General features: G+C 38.4%; 1 protein-coding gene across 3 annotated transcripts in view; it reads left to right on the top strand.

Annotated features, from left to right (window-relative positions):
* The window catches only part of LOC108230528 (protein sidekick-1), a 260,584-nt gene that overhangs the window by 111,462 nt on the left and 130,887 nt on the right, over positions 1 to 18,235 (top strand). For all 3 annotated transcript variants that reach the window (XM_037974788.1, XM_017406846.2, XM_017406872.2), the window contains exon 5: positions 16,565 to 16,698. In XM_037974788.1, the coding sequence (XP_037830716.1) occupies positions 16,565 to 16,698 (134 nt within the window). The remainder of the gene's footprint in view (positions 1 to 16,564; positions 16,699 to 18,235) is intronic.

An 18,235-nucleotide genomic window follows, 5' to 3' on the forward strand; every position in this document is an offset into this window, starting at 1 on the left:
CTGTTTTGTTCAATCAACGAAGCACTTTATATATAAAGAGCTCTTTTCACACAGCTCAGTGGTTTACAGTGGGTAAAAACAGATAAACAACTAAAAAAAAACAACTGCTAAGCAAAATGCATTGGTACAATAATGATTTAGTCTGAAGGAATCAAAGAACCAAGGAAAGAACGATGCCATCAATGAGGAAAGATAAGAAGTTAAAAAAAGCCAAACAGTTAAATTGTAAAAGCCTCAAAAGAACAAAAAAATAATAAAAAAAACAACTAAAAATAAACAAAGAAATACACTGAACTTGCAGAAAAAGAAAACAATTTAAATAATAAAACCAGAAGAACAATAAAAACATACACCTACATTTAGACATAAAACGTGCTGACATATTAAAACTGAAGGAAATGTTTGGAAATATCTGTACCCCCGATATGACGCACAATTTACCCGCATACAGGGAAACGTGATCGTAATCAACACGACTGTTTGCATGCAACCTCATAACATGGGACTTTATTCAGAGCAAGAACAGGCTTATCTGGTCCAAAATCTGAAAAAGCCTGTGTGGTAAAAACAAGTCACTGCTTTGATTAAACCAAGAAACGTGTAAGAGCCCTCTTTGGGAACTGCAGAATATAATATGATTCAATTCAGTTTCTTTATATAACGTCAGTTCACAACAAAAGTCATCTCAGGGCACGGTGCAAAAAAGCAAAGACATCTAGCTTACAACAAAATAGTGAAATACTAAGTGGTGCAATGAATAGCTTCTCACAACTAAAAGTGTGGTGATTTGATTTTTAAGGGTCAAGTTATTGGTCAGCATCAAACTAATAAACTTAGGATATTGCTGAAACTATTAAATTGGTTTAATAAGTATTTAATACATCAGAACGTCTCGAAGGTCAATGGGTAACCATCATATTTCCGTCCATATATTTGTGTTTTAAAAAAACCACCAATTCTGATGGTGGCTCAGTGAAATGTTAAGTGCAAGCGAAAACTATCTACAGTAGAACGTTTAACAGTAAAAGTAGGATTATTTCCACACACACAATGCAAAGACAACTCAAGTGATGATGGCCGGGGGACTGTTATCGTCTGGGATATGTTATCGTCGTCGTCACTGACCAGTTATTGTTTTGTTTCCGCTTTTTTCCATCAGTACATTTTCTTCTGCTCCAAAGGCACATCCAGCCTTCAAGTTAACCGTGTCAGAATTCATAAAACTCTAATTGTTAAAAAAAAAAAAGATAATAATATGTTGAGTTTGGTCAACTTAACTCTTGGGACCCATTTGGCTGATGAGACATTATTTTCACACTTGGTGGCCACCATAAAGTCCGAACATTATGCCAAAATGGGTTGTGCTAGAAAAGACATTACACAGCAGTCCGACGCATCATCAATTCAAGACTTTGGTGAAAAATAACTCTGAATGGAAATGAATTCTATTTTACTGTATATTGCTTATATTTCTGTGTATGTTTAGCGAACACTTTTAGCCGTGTATCGGTTGTATTTTTTTTAGTAGTTTAACAATTGCAACATAAATGCAATCTATTTGATGAAAAGACTCAAAAATGTCCATATTTGTCTTTATTTGCTCTGTAATTTTAGCCTGGATCTGATTATTGTTTATCAGTGTCATTTATTAGTTAGACAACCTTCCAGAATTATTATTTTAATCGTTATTTTTTATTTTTATTACATTGATCGAAGGATTTTGGGTCTAGTTTGCTCCTGAGAGCCATTCTGCTGTTCCCTTTTCTAATTAGAATGGCTTTGGTTTGTAACTGATGCCTCAAATAAAGCTTGTCAAGAGTAATTGCGGTCGTTGCAGTTGTGTTGACTTGTGTTTCATATTATCTGCAGGGTAAACAAAAGTTTTGTTTTTTTGTTGATGTGATGATTTTGTTTATGTTTGTTGTCTTGATTCTGTAATAACAATAAATGAAATTGATTAAATGAAATTGAACAATAAAGCACTAAGAATCGTCTAAAATTTCACACCAGACTCTTACATATATTAATTTTAGAGGCATAAAGCAGCAGGGAATCTGCTTTTTTTTTTTTTTTTTTAATATGCCAGCCAGAATTTAATATTTTCCAATTTACCTCAACTGCCCACTCCCTCCTGCTCCTCCTTCCCCTCCCATCCCATAATTGAATTGCTCCTTCGGTCCCCTAATGTGGCGGCAAATAGCAGAGTGGAAATTCTCCACTGTAAACTCTTCCATTTCCTCTTTGTTGTCTTGCCTTTCTTTCTTTGGAATTGATACGGGTTTGTCGCTTTGTCTCACGTTCTCTGTCCCTTCGTTTGTATTTCTTGGCAGGCAGTATTGGTGGTTTGGGATCTTAGATGAATAACAGATACTCCCATCTTGACCGCTCCACTTCAGTTGAGCAGATTTTATTCTTTAAAGATTCTCTCAAAGCTGTGGACATTGATTCAGGTTGTGTTCTGCCTGTAGATTTTCTGTTTGGTAAATCAATTACTCAACTTTTTTTTTTCTGTTTACTGTATCTAAATGGATCCAGTGGGTGTAGAGAAGTCTGAAGCTAGTACGATTTTGAGGCATTGACCTGGAACCGATCGTTAACCGAGATACACAATTAGATCTGTCAGAATGTGTGTTTTCTAGATTATAATGTGCCAGCATCACAGCAAAAGTAATCTCAAACTGGTTTTATTATTGCCACAATGAGTTCGGTGGTCATCAGAAGAAACCAGAATCACACCTAATTCGTTCTCCACCTTTTTGGGACCTTTCTGTGATGAAGATTCACAAAATGAAGGTGCAGAAAACACGGCAGGCTGCTTACAGCACGCTTTTTGGACAGGGATCCCGGGAAGGCAAACATCATTAGAAAAGTGCTTATGAGTTTATGGCAGCATGATTTGAAAAACCGCCGCTGTTGAGTCATCATGAATTCCCAGCGTTTCACTTGGAGGTAAAAGTTTTTAGTGAAAGCCCGGGCAATGCTGGTGGGGGGAAATGTAAGAGAGGTGTATTTATATGCCCCGTTTTATGTGGACAGTGTGAAAAGAAACAAGTGAGCATCATCCACAAACATGGAAGCTGTTCCTGCCTCCATAAACCACTCCTTCAGCATCATTGTGTTCCCATTTATTTTTGTTATTTCTTTATTACCTTTTTGCCGATGTGTGCTCCAGTATCCCTCACCCCAAGTTTAATTGTCTCCACACCCCAGTAGCGGCTCTGAGTCTGTATTTAATTACGGATCATGTCAGGTTTTATATTAATGGGCGGGATGAGATCCTGAATTGATTTGGAGATAATTGCACAGAACAGATCGGTGTGTCGGGCTTCACATATAAAGGGACAAATGCAGGTTTTCAAACTGAACCAATACACAAATTAAAATAAACAGACAGATTAAGCATTTATTTGGGAATCGTGTATGGGTGTATATTTGTCATTAAAGCTGCCCTCTTTCTATATTTATCCAAGTAGGTTTTTATGAGGACACAATTTTGCCCCACAAAGTGGACTTTTGGCCCCTTTTACAGCATTATCTTTGTGTTTAAATGAAGTATATCTGTGATTACATGTGTCTAATGTGACTAAATATTTAGCTGTCAGACAAGTGAATAATTAAAAAAAAATACAATCTGAAACTTAATAACAATCAGACCACTGCAGTTTTTTAATTTTGGCAGTTTCTCTTTTTGTCAAATTTAGGTCCCGTTTTTCTATTTATTCGACTTAATGTCGCTGAAAACTGTCTGGGGGCGATTTGTTCTACCACCACACTATTGTGCATAAATTTTGCAGTAAAGAAATTAGATCACTCTCTCAATATTTAATGCTCTCACTGATCTTCATGGGGATTGAGGAGCGTCGTGTGTGGCCATGGGAGACGAGGAACAAGGGGTTGCTTTAATTGCATTGCATTTTCTGGTCGTATTAGTCATTGTCAAGGTGCAGTCAGAAAGAATTGCATTATGAAGACAACACTTTAGGGCCTGCTGTCACACTATGAATATTCATTGCTTAATCTGCCAAACACAATTTGCTGTGCTTTTGTTTAAAACTCCTGATTTGTTGTGAAAGTCTGTAGGCGATAGGACAACCCACATGTCAGAATAAAACATTAGGCTTGTAATAACACACGTTTATTTGACTTTGTTGCAGATGGACAAACATTATAGGCTTGATAGCAGCATTACGTTTGACTCTAACTTGATATCACATAGCGATCTGAAAGTCTTACATGTATGTCCAGCAGAGTTGACATTGCTCTCAGTAATTCTTAAGTTAGGTCCATTCTTGTAACTGCAATCCATGTATGCTGTGTTCTTCCAGTCAAATTTGATTCCAAAAATAGCAAAAAATATCTCATTGGGCTGCGACTGCTGGTGAGTAGTTGTCGAACAACACTCGTGAAGGAGTCTCCAAAATGTCTCAAAATGTGCACAGAGGTTCTTAATTTCATTACATCAGTCAGAGGGGTTTGCAGTGTTGTTAATTAGGTTTTGAACATATTCAAAAGGTTTGTGTGACAAATTTTCTCTTAAATGAGATGCGGAGTCATCATGAGCGTCTCAAATCTCAAAGCACTAGAGCTGTATTTTGACACCTTCACTTGGAGCTCTCGTCTAACAGATAATATCCACTTCTACAGAAAAAAACTCACCAATGATAAATAATGATTAATAAAAAACTGGTCGATCTCTGTCGTCATTTTGAAAGTCTGCTCCAGTAGATTAAATCCTAAACGTGGGTGTGGCTGCCGACGTGGGTACAAACCGGGTCTGAGTCGGGTATGATGTGGGAAGCACAATAATGCCAAGAATACAATTTTGAAAGCCGTGTGCACCAAAATAAGCTGTGATTTTCTGAAACTGGTTGCTTGGCTCGCTGGCCACTTGGTCGCAAACACTTGGAATTGGATTAGACTGCGACAAAAGGTTTGTTTATTTTATCACATTTTTGAGTCGGTCTCCAAAAGTCCCAACCCAGTGAGACTTACTTACTTACTTACTTACTACTTAAAGGTTTTCTCTGCCTCACTCACTTCAAATTAGGGAGGAAATCAGGATGGGACCAATGGGAAGGAGGAGACGAATCAGAAAAATCTTAAACTTTGGGAAAGAAACAAATGATTTTATTGCATTATGTAATTGTTACCTGCTATGTCTTTGTTTCTCTTTAAAATAATTGAATCAAACCAAAATATTCTCATTTTTTTTGTTCTATTGAATTCACAGTTGTTATACTGTAATAATAGAGTATTTATTCACATCTGTTTGTGAATAAAAAGATAAAAACAAATATATTATTGCGGGACGCAAATAATTTCGAATTTTCAGCATTTTATTTTAAGCACAGCTACAATTACTTGTAGTGTAGTTACTATATGCAGTATGCCTTTTGTGGTGAGTTTATTTATTTATTTATTTATTTTAAGAAATGACCTTTATCATTCTGAATGTTGCCCTACGCTCACTGAGAATAAGCTGATCCAAAGGACCGGCGTACAGTATTCAAAGCAGTGGCAAACATATTTTCTGGGGCGGACTGCCTGCGCACCAATCCTTTGACCTCCTGTAAAGAAGATGCTCTAAAATACAAAAGAGCATATAAAATGAATTTTCATTTGTTCACTTTGTTAATATTCAGCCTTTGATAGCCAGAACATCACTTGAATAGAGCCCGATATACAAATATTCACCAGTCTTTTAAATAAGGTTATTTTTCCCTCCCCCAAAAAAGATAAAACACAATAACTTTATTAGTTCTCTGACTTTTTCTCTGGTAGAGTAATAAGACGTTGCAATTTTGGTAAAAAGTAAAAGCATTTCTCAGGCTCTTTAATGTATTTTTATTAATATAAATAATATAGCATCATTTTTAGAGTGCACAGTCATATCCTCTTAAGAAAAAAAACTGATATATGAGGGCATATCCAGAGCACATCCTCTTCAAATCCCAGCTTTGCTATTTTAGCTAAAGTCAGCCAGAACTGCAACAGATTTATCTTTGTACATGCTCAAACTTTCTACCAACCTGCATTAAAGTTGTTTTTTTTTAGTCATCTTTCTGGCAAACAGGGATCGTAAATGTCTCTGTTGAAATGCTGGTTTCAAGTATCAGGTAAAAGTTTTCTTTGTCATTTTAATCTAATGCCCTTATCAATGTTTGCAGTTTTATTAAACGTTATGATTAAGATGCAAAAACACTATAATCTATGCAAAAGATGAAACACGGTGAGCATCAGCGGGTTAGTGCGGTCTTTGTGAGCACATCAACCTTTCTAAATTTATCATTTAGCTCAAAGCAGTGGCTCGGGATACTTCCCAGCTTGTCAGAGCTGCCTGCATTACAAGCCTAAACAGCTGCTGAAATGCATTTGAAAGTTTGTGCTATGATGACACTGTCACAGTGCAGAGGGAATATTCCATTATGTACCTGCAAATAAGCATGGACTGCAGTCTGGTTTTGACACGAGCGTAAATTAAGCTCTAATTCTTTCAGACGCTGTTTTACTGTCTGCATGTGTGTGTCGATCGGAGAGATCTGACTTTTAATGTTTCTTTGCTCATTTATTTCCCTCTGCCTGAAATCTTTTGCTTCCGTCTGAGCTGATCATTAGGAGATAGATGGAAAAGAGGAAAACAGAGACAAGTGTGTGTGTGTGTTCAGCTCATGTGCCTCACACTGATGATGATTAATTCATTAGATTGTATCTTTGAAAGGTGCATTATCTTCCGTCCATATCTGATCTGCTGCCTTCTGGCTCCCCCCCCCCCCCCAACTTCACTCTTCTCTTTTTCTCAACTTGTGTCTCCTTGTCTATATCTCATATCATCTCAGGAGTCATTATTCTCCCCATTACTCCCCCAAACTAACACACTCCCATGCGCCGGCTCTTGTGTGTCTGCATGTGTGTACGTTAGCCTCTCCTCTGTCCAAAGTCGTTAAATATTCTAAAGACAGAAGCCTCTTTTAATTATACACTAATCACACTTTTAATTACCTGCCACACACACATCCATCATTGACCACACACTTTGTCTACACACACACATATACTCACACACTCATCTGTCTCTACAAAGAGTTCTTAACCTATTGACAAAACAGAGAGAGTGAAAGTGAAGGCGAGAATAAGTGTGAGGAAGTAAAAGACTCCACTGCACACTGAGGAATGACTCACAATGGTTTGGTTTTGGCACTCTGTTAAAGGCTGCCAGATGAATACCTCTGGAGGGACAGAATAGACAAAGGCACAAGTGAATAGAAAGATTAAGGAATTACAAATAGGTTGCAAGAACAGTTTTTCCCCTCTAAACACTTTTCTTTCCAGAGGTTATCTTCAGCCATTGTTTGGTTTCTGCACTGTATTTAAAATATATCTTTAGATTTCCTAAGCTAAGCCAAAAATCCCCTGGACAACAGAAGGAAAAGAACATAATACTGATTGACTGGTTAATATCTGAGCCAAACGATTACATCCCTGAGATCAGGGAGCTGGATCGATAAACAGAAGGTCACTGGTTTACGTCTCTTACAGGAAGAAAAAGGTTTGATTTTTGAATTTCTTGCTCTCGGGAAATCATTCTCTTGCTTTCTGTGCTCTAACCTCTTTTTTTTTTTCATGCTTTCACTTGGGAGTTTGGGGTTTATGAGTCAGGAGGTTATGTCATGGGATAAACATATTCATTATGTTTAAAATTCAAAAAAAGTTAAAAAACAAAAACAACTGGACTTCTATTCTGTAGCTGAAGATGTTTCGCTTCTCATCCGAGGAGCTTTCTCAATTATGTTTAAAATAATGGCCCAGAGTCTATTGCTTTTGTTCAAGCAATTAGCTCTTTGTTGTTGTTTATTGTACAAAATCCAGTTCCTCTCTTTCCTCTCTGCCGTGTCGTGCCACAGGTTTTTAATTTCATCGTTATCACCTTTAGCTGAAATGCGTACGTATGCTCTCACACCTGTAGAAACTCTAAAGCTCAGGAGTGAATTCACACATGTTCACAATCTCAAGGGCCTCTAATTTTGTGCTTCCACGAAAGCAGTGTTCAACATTTATGTCAGCTGTCCATTTTGCACTTTTAGGCCAATTTTCTGGCACCAAAAGAGCTGCTTTATACAAAATGGCTGGAGCTGAATCCAAGGATGTGGATAAAAATTATACCAAGCAGGTGGCCTACTGCAATTTTATACCTTTTTTTTTTGTTTGTTTGCATGAATCTCTTTGGTGAAGACCCATACAGGGTACCATAATAATTTTCATGTGTGCTCCTTTTGTACCTTTCCAGTAGATTTCTCATGTGGTGAACTTAAATACATATTTGACTTCACGTTGAAAAGGAGCGTTTAGACAGAGTTGTTATTATTTGGTAACGATGGAAATACACACATGAAAGACACAGACCTGGCCTTTTGTGTGGAGTTGTTTCAATTTCAGACTTTTCTTCTAAGTTTGTGTACAAAAATGTTCTGTAATATTAAAAAAAAGCAGACAGAAATCCCAGTTGCTGTATCAGTAAGCGATCACTGCGAGTGATGCATTCACTGACTGAATGAACCCAACAGTGGATCTGGCACTTCAGATGAGTATTTGGTTTAATACAGAATAATATAAATTTTAATGTTTTTGCCTGCAAGCAGAATCTTTTTATTTTTGTAAATATTGATTTTGTGTCACCTTCGTAACAAGTGTATCCGTTATAAACAAAAGTTGTTTACAAGAGAAGCTATTACTGTGTGCATGTTTTAGTGTTGATAATCAAACAGGATTATTTAGCTTGTTTACTCAATACTGTTACTACTGACCTTTAAAGCTCCTGGAAGCAATTAGTCTGCCTTTCAAAGCCAATATATGACTGCGATTTTAAAAAGCACCATAGTTCTATAAATACCTTATCTTTTTTTTTTTTTACATCACTTTAACGTACAATATCAACTATATATATGTGTAAAGAATCTGCCATTTTCGGCTTTCCTTTTGTAGCAGAAAGGAATGCCCCAAAAGGAATGCAATCACGTTTGTTTGTACGTGTGTTCATTTGTTCGGACAACTTTTAATAAAATCATAAAGTAATCACTGAATGTATGTCTAAAATTTATTAACATTTGGAGTCAACTCAACTAAAGTGGTCGCCACAGCTAATTAACCTTAGCAAACACAAAATTGTCTATGACTTGGTCAGTTTTACAGCTACTGAGCTAACATCTGGTAGTAGCTGAGATTCATCCTCTTCAGTGCGAACAAATTGCTTGAAGTCTTTATTTAAAACTTACACGCAAGACAGCAGGTGGTATAAATTGCTTTAAGGAATGCTGCTTTCATGAGACAGAAATAAGAAGCTGGCTTCACAAAAATTTTATGCATCATGAAATAAAAAAAAAAAAAGTCTTATTTCCATTTTTATTATGAGCTAAGTTGCATGAATCTGTTTAAGCTTGCACTGTAGCGTTTTTCGTTTTAATCAAGTTGCTATCAATTTATTATCCCAGGTTGAAATTCATTTCTCCCCCCGAATGAGTAGAAAATAATTTCGTACAGAAAAATGGCAGAAATGCGTCTGTAAATGTTGAACAATCATAAAATAGTTTTCGTGATTACAAAAGACAACATTCTGAGTTCAGTCAGCTCCTTTTAAACTCAGCCATGAAGTCCTGATCATGTACCGCCTACTGTGTGTACAGTAGGTGTTAAATAACATCGAACTATAAAAAGACAGAGGAAGCACGTTGGAAATAAGAGTAGAAGTCACAGGGTTGGGAGTTTTTATTTCTGGTTAAATAGTAATGGAACCAGAACTAGAGAGCACTTATTTATATGCTGAAGTGTGGAGGTCATCAGCTCTCCTTTCAGCTGCTTATTGTTTGTAAGCAGTTAGAGGAGACCGTGTCTGAGGATTGGTTGAGCAAGAGAGACAGAGTTAGATGGAAAGACAATGAAAGAAGTCACCAGCAGTTGTGTGGTTAATTGGAAGCAGACATAATTAGTGCTAATTAGGATAATAGACGTTCGTCTAGAGATCCATCCACCTAATGGGACTACAATGTGCAGCTGCACACACAAACACAAACGCACACAGACATTAACTTACACAAGGTTGCCATCTATTCAGCCTCATCATGTGTGCAGTGTAAAAAAAAAAAAGTTTCACCTTGGCTTTATTGTACAACTTGTAATAACTAACAGTGGGATCATCGAAAACAACAGTTTTTCCCTTTAAAAAAATGTTCTGTGTGTGAGTGTGTGTGTGTGTGAATGATGCAGACAGACATAAAGCAGAGGTAGAAAGGATGTGACTCATGGAGCTCTGTACCTGAATAAACAGCAAGTGGAAAAAATAAAAAAGTCTCCCTACTCTGTTTACTTAGCATCCAGCTTCATCCCTTTCTCCTGTCCTCTATTCGTGCCTCCATCTCACCCTTGCCCCACTTTGCTTTCCTTTCCTGTGAGGTTGCCTTTCCACTTTTCCCTGCCTGTCCCTCAGGACACACCGGGGGACCTTAAACAAACGCAGTCTGTCCAGCAGCCCTCTTTAACCCGATCTCTCTCCCTCTCATATGCACATACCAATTATTTTCAAACTGATGTGCTATAGGCTTTGTGTGCCCAAAGAACGGTTATGGTTGTGTGTGAGAAACGGGCATGTTCTTTCTCAGCCTGTGTGCACGTGTGTTTGTGTTTTTATGAGACCTTAGCGGCAGTGGCATCTGGACAAGCCAGCGAGCAACCGCAGAAGGCTCTCCCCTTCTGCGTCCGTTTGACCGTTTGAAAAAATTGTTAAGGTGATTGAGGATGCAAGACTGTAACTCAGGCAGAGCGTTAATTACAAGTCACAGAGCAGCAGAGTGTGTAGGGCACGAGGTAGGAAAACGTTTTCTAAGTCAGGAAAGGGGCTGTTAAAATCCGTACAAACACATTTGTGTTCATTACTGTTAAAACCTCTTACTAGCTTTATTTTCTTTCCGTCATTCCCCCTCCTTTATCGGCCTCTCGTGCAGCCTTATTTGCAGGCTGGAATGGAAAAATCATCATCATTCATTAACCAGAGCTAAGACATTACCAAATAATTTTTGAGTAATTAAAGTGTGGACAGAATTCTGATTTTAATATGCAAAGGGGTTGGTTTATAGTGCAGTAATATTACAGCTAGAAGATGTAGTTGCACGTCTTTGTTTGGAACTGTGTGGCTTCCGTGATTAAAGTGATTCGCAGAAAAGCTGAACATTTTCTGTTCTTACGGTGGCCCCTGAAAAATAGCACATGAAGTAAGTTGAATGATGTCACCAGCAGAGCACTTCTACCCTTTCCTCCTGACCTTGAGTGAAATCAGTATGTCCAGCAGTTGTTTTTACTCGAACAACCTTGGAGCACTCTTCAATCATAGAAAATTTAGTGCAACGCTGACCTTTTTCTGTCAAATCTGCTCCTAATGTGTGAACACTTTCTTCCGTTTGTGTTAGCTGAACATGTAATAAATGAGTGTAGTTTTTTATTATTATTATTATTATTCTTATAAGCTCTATTTATTTCAGATGAGACAAACTATTCACACTGTGAGACTTTGCAAAATGCCAACATTGTATAGAAAACTGAATCAATTAGTTCTGGAGACAAAGCTGTGTTTCTGACTTTGTGATAAACGCTTCAGATTTTTAAACCTGACTTGTGCAAAGCTGAGTCCATAAAGACAGTTTTTATATTTTGAAGATGAAGAACTTGCCTTCAATAAGCCTTTTCAGAAAATCATTCAGTGATACGGCTGCACTTTTTAAAGCTGCCCCTGGCCATTCACAAATGCACCCATTGGACCAGTTGCGATGTCATGATGATGCGTGATTACACAACGAACTGGCACTGTAGAACCACAGGAGACATGGTGGGTAATTTAGCGGCATTGATATGGCACACTACAAATAAAATGTGTGTCAGGCGTCTCACATTCAAAGTCTCAACTCGCCTATTTTCACTATATTACACCCTCGAGCAGCAATGCCAGCTGACCCTTACACATACAAACCCTTTGAGCTCTGTGACTACCTCAGAGGTGTAACAGCAGCAGGTTGAAACATTTTATGTTTCAAGTGTTGCAGAACAAGCTGGGGTCAGATGCCTAACCTAATGGGTCTTGCAGCAGAAATCCCAATTATTGGCAGTTGGTGGACGCAGCAACACCACCAGATTGTTTTGAGCTATTGCATTTGAATGAGGGGATAAAACAATGTTCAGCAAATATATATCTCCAAGTCCACACTGCCTTAACAATAAGTTCAGTTAAACTATGCATGGAAAATCACTAAAGCAGTCGCTGTCAAGCTACTGGCAACATAATGTCAAAAGCTCCTGGCAGAGGTCCAGTTCTTAGTCTTAACTCAGTTAGACCGTTTAATCCCATTACAAGGAAAGATCTGTCATATTTTCCACAACTATGCAAAACTGTTGTTGGAAAGTTCATTTCCTTCCCTGTTTTTTGTTTCACCGCCAGGATCATTTCTAATTCTGTCTCACTCTCTCCTGTTACATTAATATAGTTTTCAATACTTTATTTTATCTAACACTTCCAGCTTCTCTTTGTGCCTTATTTACTCAAATGGAAATTGGCTGCCAGGCACTGTGTGAATCCAACTACCAGCTCTGTGTTCATTGTGAGTCACAGTTCTTTTAAGTTAAGCGAACTCACCTTGAGTCCAACAAAGTTACAAGAAAAACATAATCAAACTCACTTCTGTATTGAGACAATAAGTTGAGGCCATACTTAAATTTAGATTCACAGAGGAAATTAATCTAAAAAGATATACGATTATGGTTGGTTTCGAAAACATAAGAGCAAATCTTTCACTAATGAGGACAACTTGTTACTGCAGGATTGTAGCTGTTTACATTACTGGTCTGTGTGTGTCAAACTTTGTTCGTAGTTGTGCGAATGAAGAAAAACTCCAGCCTAAAATAAAAGCTTTTGTCTCATACACTGATGAATGTGTTACAGAAAGCCTTCTCCACTCACTTTTTGCATTCAGACCAGCACTCACTCCGCAGCTGAGTTTTATAGTTACCAATTACTTCGGGAAAGAGAACATAGCACCGCAACTCAAGCTGACAGGCAATTCTGAGAAAAGGAATGCTTTAAAAAAAACATATCCAGAACACCTCAACTGAATGTGAAGTTTTTAATAACAGAATACCCAACTTGAAAAGACATTCAAGCAATATTTACACAAGTCCACAGACACTAACATAATGTAGCATTCAGCACACTTCAACCTGTAAATGCTAACCATTAATATGTTCCACAAAGAAAGCATTCATTTTTCCACTGACTAACAACAAGGTAAACATCGTCTTACAACGGTTACAGGGCTCAGTGAATGGTCTATGTGTGTGGACGAGGTGCATGTATGCTGTGTAACGCGCGGCTGACAGGCTGGTTCTTGGTTTAGAGATGAGGCTGCCAAAAAGCCTGCTGTCTGGACTGTGTTTACAGTAGAGGATCTCTCCTTCTGCCCTGGCGGCTGCACTTCTGCACCCTAAGCCTCTGTGTGTCCGAGTGGTTTGGGTTTAAGAAGGTGGCACTCTGCCTATCGGAGATAGAGGAGGAGAGCAGACGGGGGCGGGGCGGGCACTGCTGGCAAGAAAGTCAATCCTCAGACCTGGTTGGACACATTTACACAGATTTAAAAATTAAACAACACATTCACACAGATTCTAACTCACCCATCCTGTGGCCTGTGACATGCGTGTGCTAATTAGCTTTTGGCTCACGCCGGACGTGTGCATGTGTGTGTTTGCTCACCAGTCAGTGTTGCGTTGCGGAGACTCATGAGTGTTTATTTAGACTTGGTGCCAGACACTCAAATGAAAGACCAATTCGGTTTGATGCTTTGGTTCAGAGAAATCATTTGGGAGAAGAGGGTAGGGTAGGACAGCTGTACGAAATAAGCAGGAAGGATAGTGATGGAGAGGCATCGGGAAAAAAATTGGAGAATTGTACAGATAGTAATCTAGTGAGAATAGAAAATAGGATTTGAGGGAATGAGTCAGAGAAGTTGTTTTTTTTCCCCTTTCTTAAAGGGGTGTGAGATAAAGGGAGGAATGCAGAAGGAGAACTGAATAGAATTTGGTCGCCGTATTTAATTTCTTCTGCCTTGGGAAAAACTGTCTCGTACATGTGTGCGCACACAAACACACACGTAAGCTTGGAGAATCATGCAGAGTTTAACAATTGAGTTTGTGTTTAATTAAAAGCTAGGACATTTATTCCAGTTTAATTAAATGTTAGGAGCCACGTGTTGAATCATTTTATATTAAATCTTAATACCACTGCACACTTGCTTTAAAAGCCTCATGTTTGTAGCACTTAAAGAATGAGACCCACCGGCTACATGGATCAAATCAAGATTTTTTTTTTTCTCCCCAAGAAATTCCAAGTAAATTAAGGTCCTCTAATATAAAAGTATTTTGCTTTTAGGTAGAAAATCAGCCTCAGTCAGAACAAGCTATTTTATATGAAATTACTTTAACCAACATGTTTAACTGAACAAAAACGATGCTACAAGAATAAATACTCAGATGTCTACATGCTGCCTGAGTCGGTCTTACTGCAGACATGTAGGCCTCCACCTGAGGTCCTTCGGTTTTGAACACTAACTTGCTGGTTTGGGTTCTCTTGAACCTCCCAGACACCGTAGGAAAGTGGGAGCTTGTCTTCACTAATAATCAGCACGGTATGTCTAAAACAGATGTGATATTATCAGTGGGTCACTGGAGTTAATGAACTTAAAATATTCAAATTGCGCTCCAGACCTTATTAAAGATGCGGAATCCATCCTTCACTTTGGAAAGTGGTGGACAGAGGAGAAAGCCTCTGTTTTTAGCCAGGTGGAGGTAATGGAAAGCACACACGTTAGATGCACACAAAGAGGGAGCGCACACTCTCACAAACAGAGTGTCATTGCAGGGGGTTGAGACTCTGGCTCTTGTGGACGTTCTCCTGGGAAATCACATAGAATAAAATGAGACCTGAGGAATTCTCTGTGTGCGTGAGCGTGTGTTTGTGGGAATGGTATTGAGCAGCCTCACCTTATTTGCGGCTCTCATCTTCTCTCTTGTCCTTTCCTCTCCTCTGCTCTTCATGGATACTTCACTTAGCAGTTCCCATCTTCATTTGTTTCCTAATGGTATCTTTGTCTCCGGTTAGACGGTAAAGGACTGTCATGTTTCATTTTGCACACGGATGCATTGACACAGCTATAATTAAGCTACGTGTGCTTTTAATCACACTAGTTATGCTCCACGTTGTTGTGCCAGTTACAGTGGCTTCTTATATTGGAGCATGTGAGGAGAAGCGGTGCCAAATATCTTATCCTCTGAGTCAAACGGCAACATGCAAGATGTCATTGTTAATTTAAATGAACTAATTTAATGATTTTAAGATTTAATGTGTTGCCAAAAACATTAAAATCCATCTGTGGTATATTATTGTGTTGTAGTATGGTAATAATTCAGTTTTTTGTGCCAGTTGGCCCTGTGCTGACTTGTATTACAATGTCTATGCAAATGCAAGTGCACACCTTTTCTACATAAAAATCTATTTAAGCAACCATCGTCCACTGTTTAATGATATTAACTTTATGTAGCTTAAAGAGTACGCCTCGCAGGGCTCTTTAGTGTGAACACAGCATGCAGTATCTGTGTGGTAGAAAGCACAGACTTAGACAGAGTCTATAAGAATAAAAGACAGACATCTCAATTTAATATGGCTTTATTCTCCCTTTGGTCATATTGATTTTATTTCAGTGAGGCTCTCCAGTTAGAATATTGAAGGGGTATGCCGTTCAGTTACATGCTGAAAACTCAAGTAGCATCACTTAAAACATCCTGTGGTTCCTGCCTGCTGGCGTCTGTTGTCAGAAACACTGGTTCAAAAACATGAAAATCTGAGCGCTACAAATTTATGTTTTCGTCCACCTCGGCTTTCCTCGGTACCGCCTCTCCCACACTGCCTCTCTCCGAAGGTACGCTTCCTGTTATACTTACCTGAAAAGAAACAGCCACTTCGAATCAGCTTGTATAAGTGAGAGTTTATCTCTGTGAGTCTAAGTGGGACCAATTTTAGATTTTGTACGTTTGTGAGTGTGTCTGTTTGTGCAGCAGTCCAGTGCGTGTTTGTGCCATATCAATTGCTATTTGTACATTGGAAAAAAGGATGGATCGCTGCAAAAAAACTGAAAAAAAAGGAAGAACAGAGGACAAAACGCAAACAAGAACAACCAAAGATCCAAAAAAAGATACACGAAACAAGCCAACTATCAATCTGAGACAGGAGGAGAGCTTTATTTAAGCTCTCTGAATCCTCCTTCCTTTCTGATGCTTGTATTCAATGTTTCCTTTGCCCCTTATGAATTCTGAATCATCCATGTAACAAATACTCTTCTCTTGACAGAGTCTTAGTTTGAGCACTGTTCTTGTCAGAGGCGGAACAGCGTTGGACAGAGGCATGTTTTTCTTTGGGATGTTACGTTTTTGTTTTTTTTTTGTTAAACCCATGTTGACTGCGTATCTTATTTGTGTCCTGCAGAGCGATCACTTTGGACAATCAGCTCGTTGTCCTGGCAACCACTGCAACAGATGCAGGACGTTACCATGTGGAGGCGGTGAACGAGATGACAGGAGAGAATGTGACAAGCCCCGCCGTCTACCTGAGCGTCTCAGGTAAAGAAACTTTTTGACTGAAAATGAAAAATATGTCCTGCAAATTCAGACAGAACTCCCGATTGAGAGGGTTGACAGCATTGGAATTAGTTTATAACCCACATGTTTCAGCTCCTCAAAGAAGTAGAAATCTCCATTTTTTAAGAATCTGCTTCTTAACCAATATTTGATTTTGTTTCAGTGAGATTTTTTGTTGTTTGTTTGCTTTATTTTTAAGGACTAAGTCGTGTTATTACAGGAATCGAGTTTCAGTATTTTTTTTTTATCAATCTAAATTCATTTAACAAGTTCATTTAAACAAAAAACAAAATACACAAGCTGTTTTTGTGTTAGTCTTTTAGTGGCAGTGTAGTTATTTTTGACAACCTGTAATAAAGACAGAAACTGAAAATAAGACAGCCGACAAATTAGAAAAGCAACTTAATAGTGTACACAGTGTTGTTTGCAAAACCGTAAGTAGTTCAAATATTGAAAGTCCTGCCTCTTAGAGTAAAAATGAACTCTATTTAATTGGGCTTCAGTTGAACTTATTTACTTTTTCCGTGTAGTGCCCTGAGATGACTTTTGGTTTGATTTGGCACCAAACTGAATAAATTGAATTGAGCTGAGACTGATTAGATGCTTGAATTATTGATAACTTGAGTAAAAATTCCGCTTCAAGATTTAACGCTTGCAAATAACATAGAGCAGCAGGAGGGCTTTATAAAACTACTTTAACCACTCAGATTTATTTGTTTAACGAGGAATAAATGTACTCCACGATCGCTGACTGATATAAAGAAGTCAGACTAACAGATACATCATTTATATCAAACTTTCAAAGACAGAAGCTACAGCATTTCATACATTTTGCCTCTTGTTGGCATAAAAAAGTCATCCGTATGAAGCTTTTGTTCACCATTGTTAGTTCACACACAGCAGAGGTGGCTCAGTCCTGTAATAGTGTGTGCTTACTCACAACAAGTCAACATTGCAGTTGTGTGACAGCAACGTTGTTGGTTAAAGGGACACACAGCGTTTTGGCTCTCTGACCTCCACTGATGCAGACTTAGAGGATTTCACATGCAATGCCAGTTCACAGTGGAGGCACATCAGGCCCTGCTTGAATGCTTTCACATGGTTTCTAAGCCACTGAGACTATGCCGGCACACACGTACATGTATTCATATTGTTGTGGTGTCTACTATGACTTCCAGGTTTGTAGTTTCCCACCCCAGTCCAAAAGGTGGCGATAATTCAAACTGTCAGGTTGAGGAAATGATGGACCATGAATTGTACAAACAGTATGACGTGAGGTGTTGTGTAAGAAGGGATATTTTTTGTGTTTGGTATGGGTGTTACAGTATGCATAAATCATGGTTTGGTAGGTACCTCAGTTTTTCCCCAAAGGCGGAGACAGAAAAACAAACCACCTTTGCTAGTGGTGATGTCATAACTCGGGAGGTACTGTCCAGAAGAGCGAAACCAAGACCAAAACACGGAGACGGAAGTAAAGGTAAGTGAATTTATTTACAGGGTGAGACTATATACAGTGGCC

The sequence above is a fragment of the Kryptolebias marmoratus genome, linkage group LG3 (genome assembly GCF_001649575.2).
Source record: "Kryptolebias marmoratus isolate JLee-2015 linkage group LG3, ASM164957v2, whole genome shotgun sequence".
In the NCBI taxonomy this organism is placed as follows: Eukaryota; Metazoa; Chordata; class Actinopteri; order Cyprinodontiformes; family Rivulidae; genus Kryptolebias; species Kryptolebias marmoratus.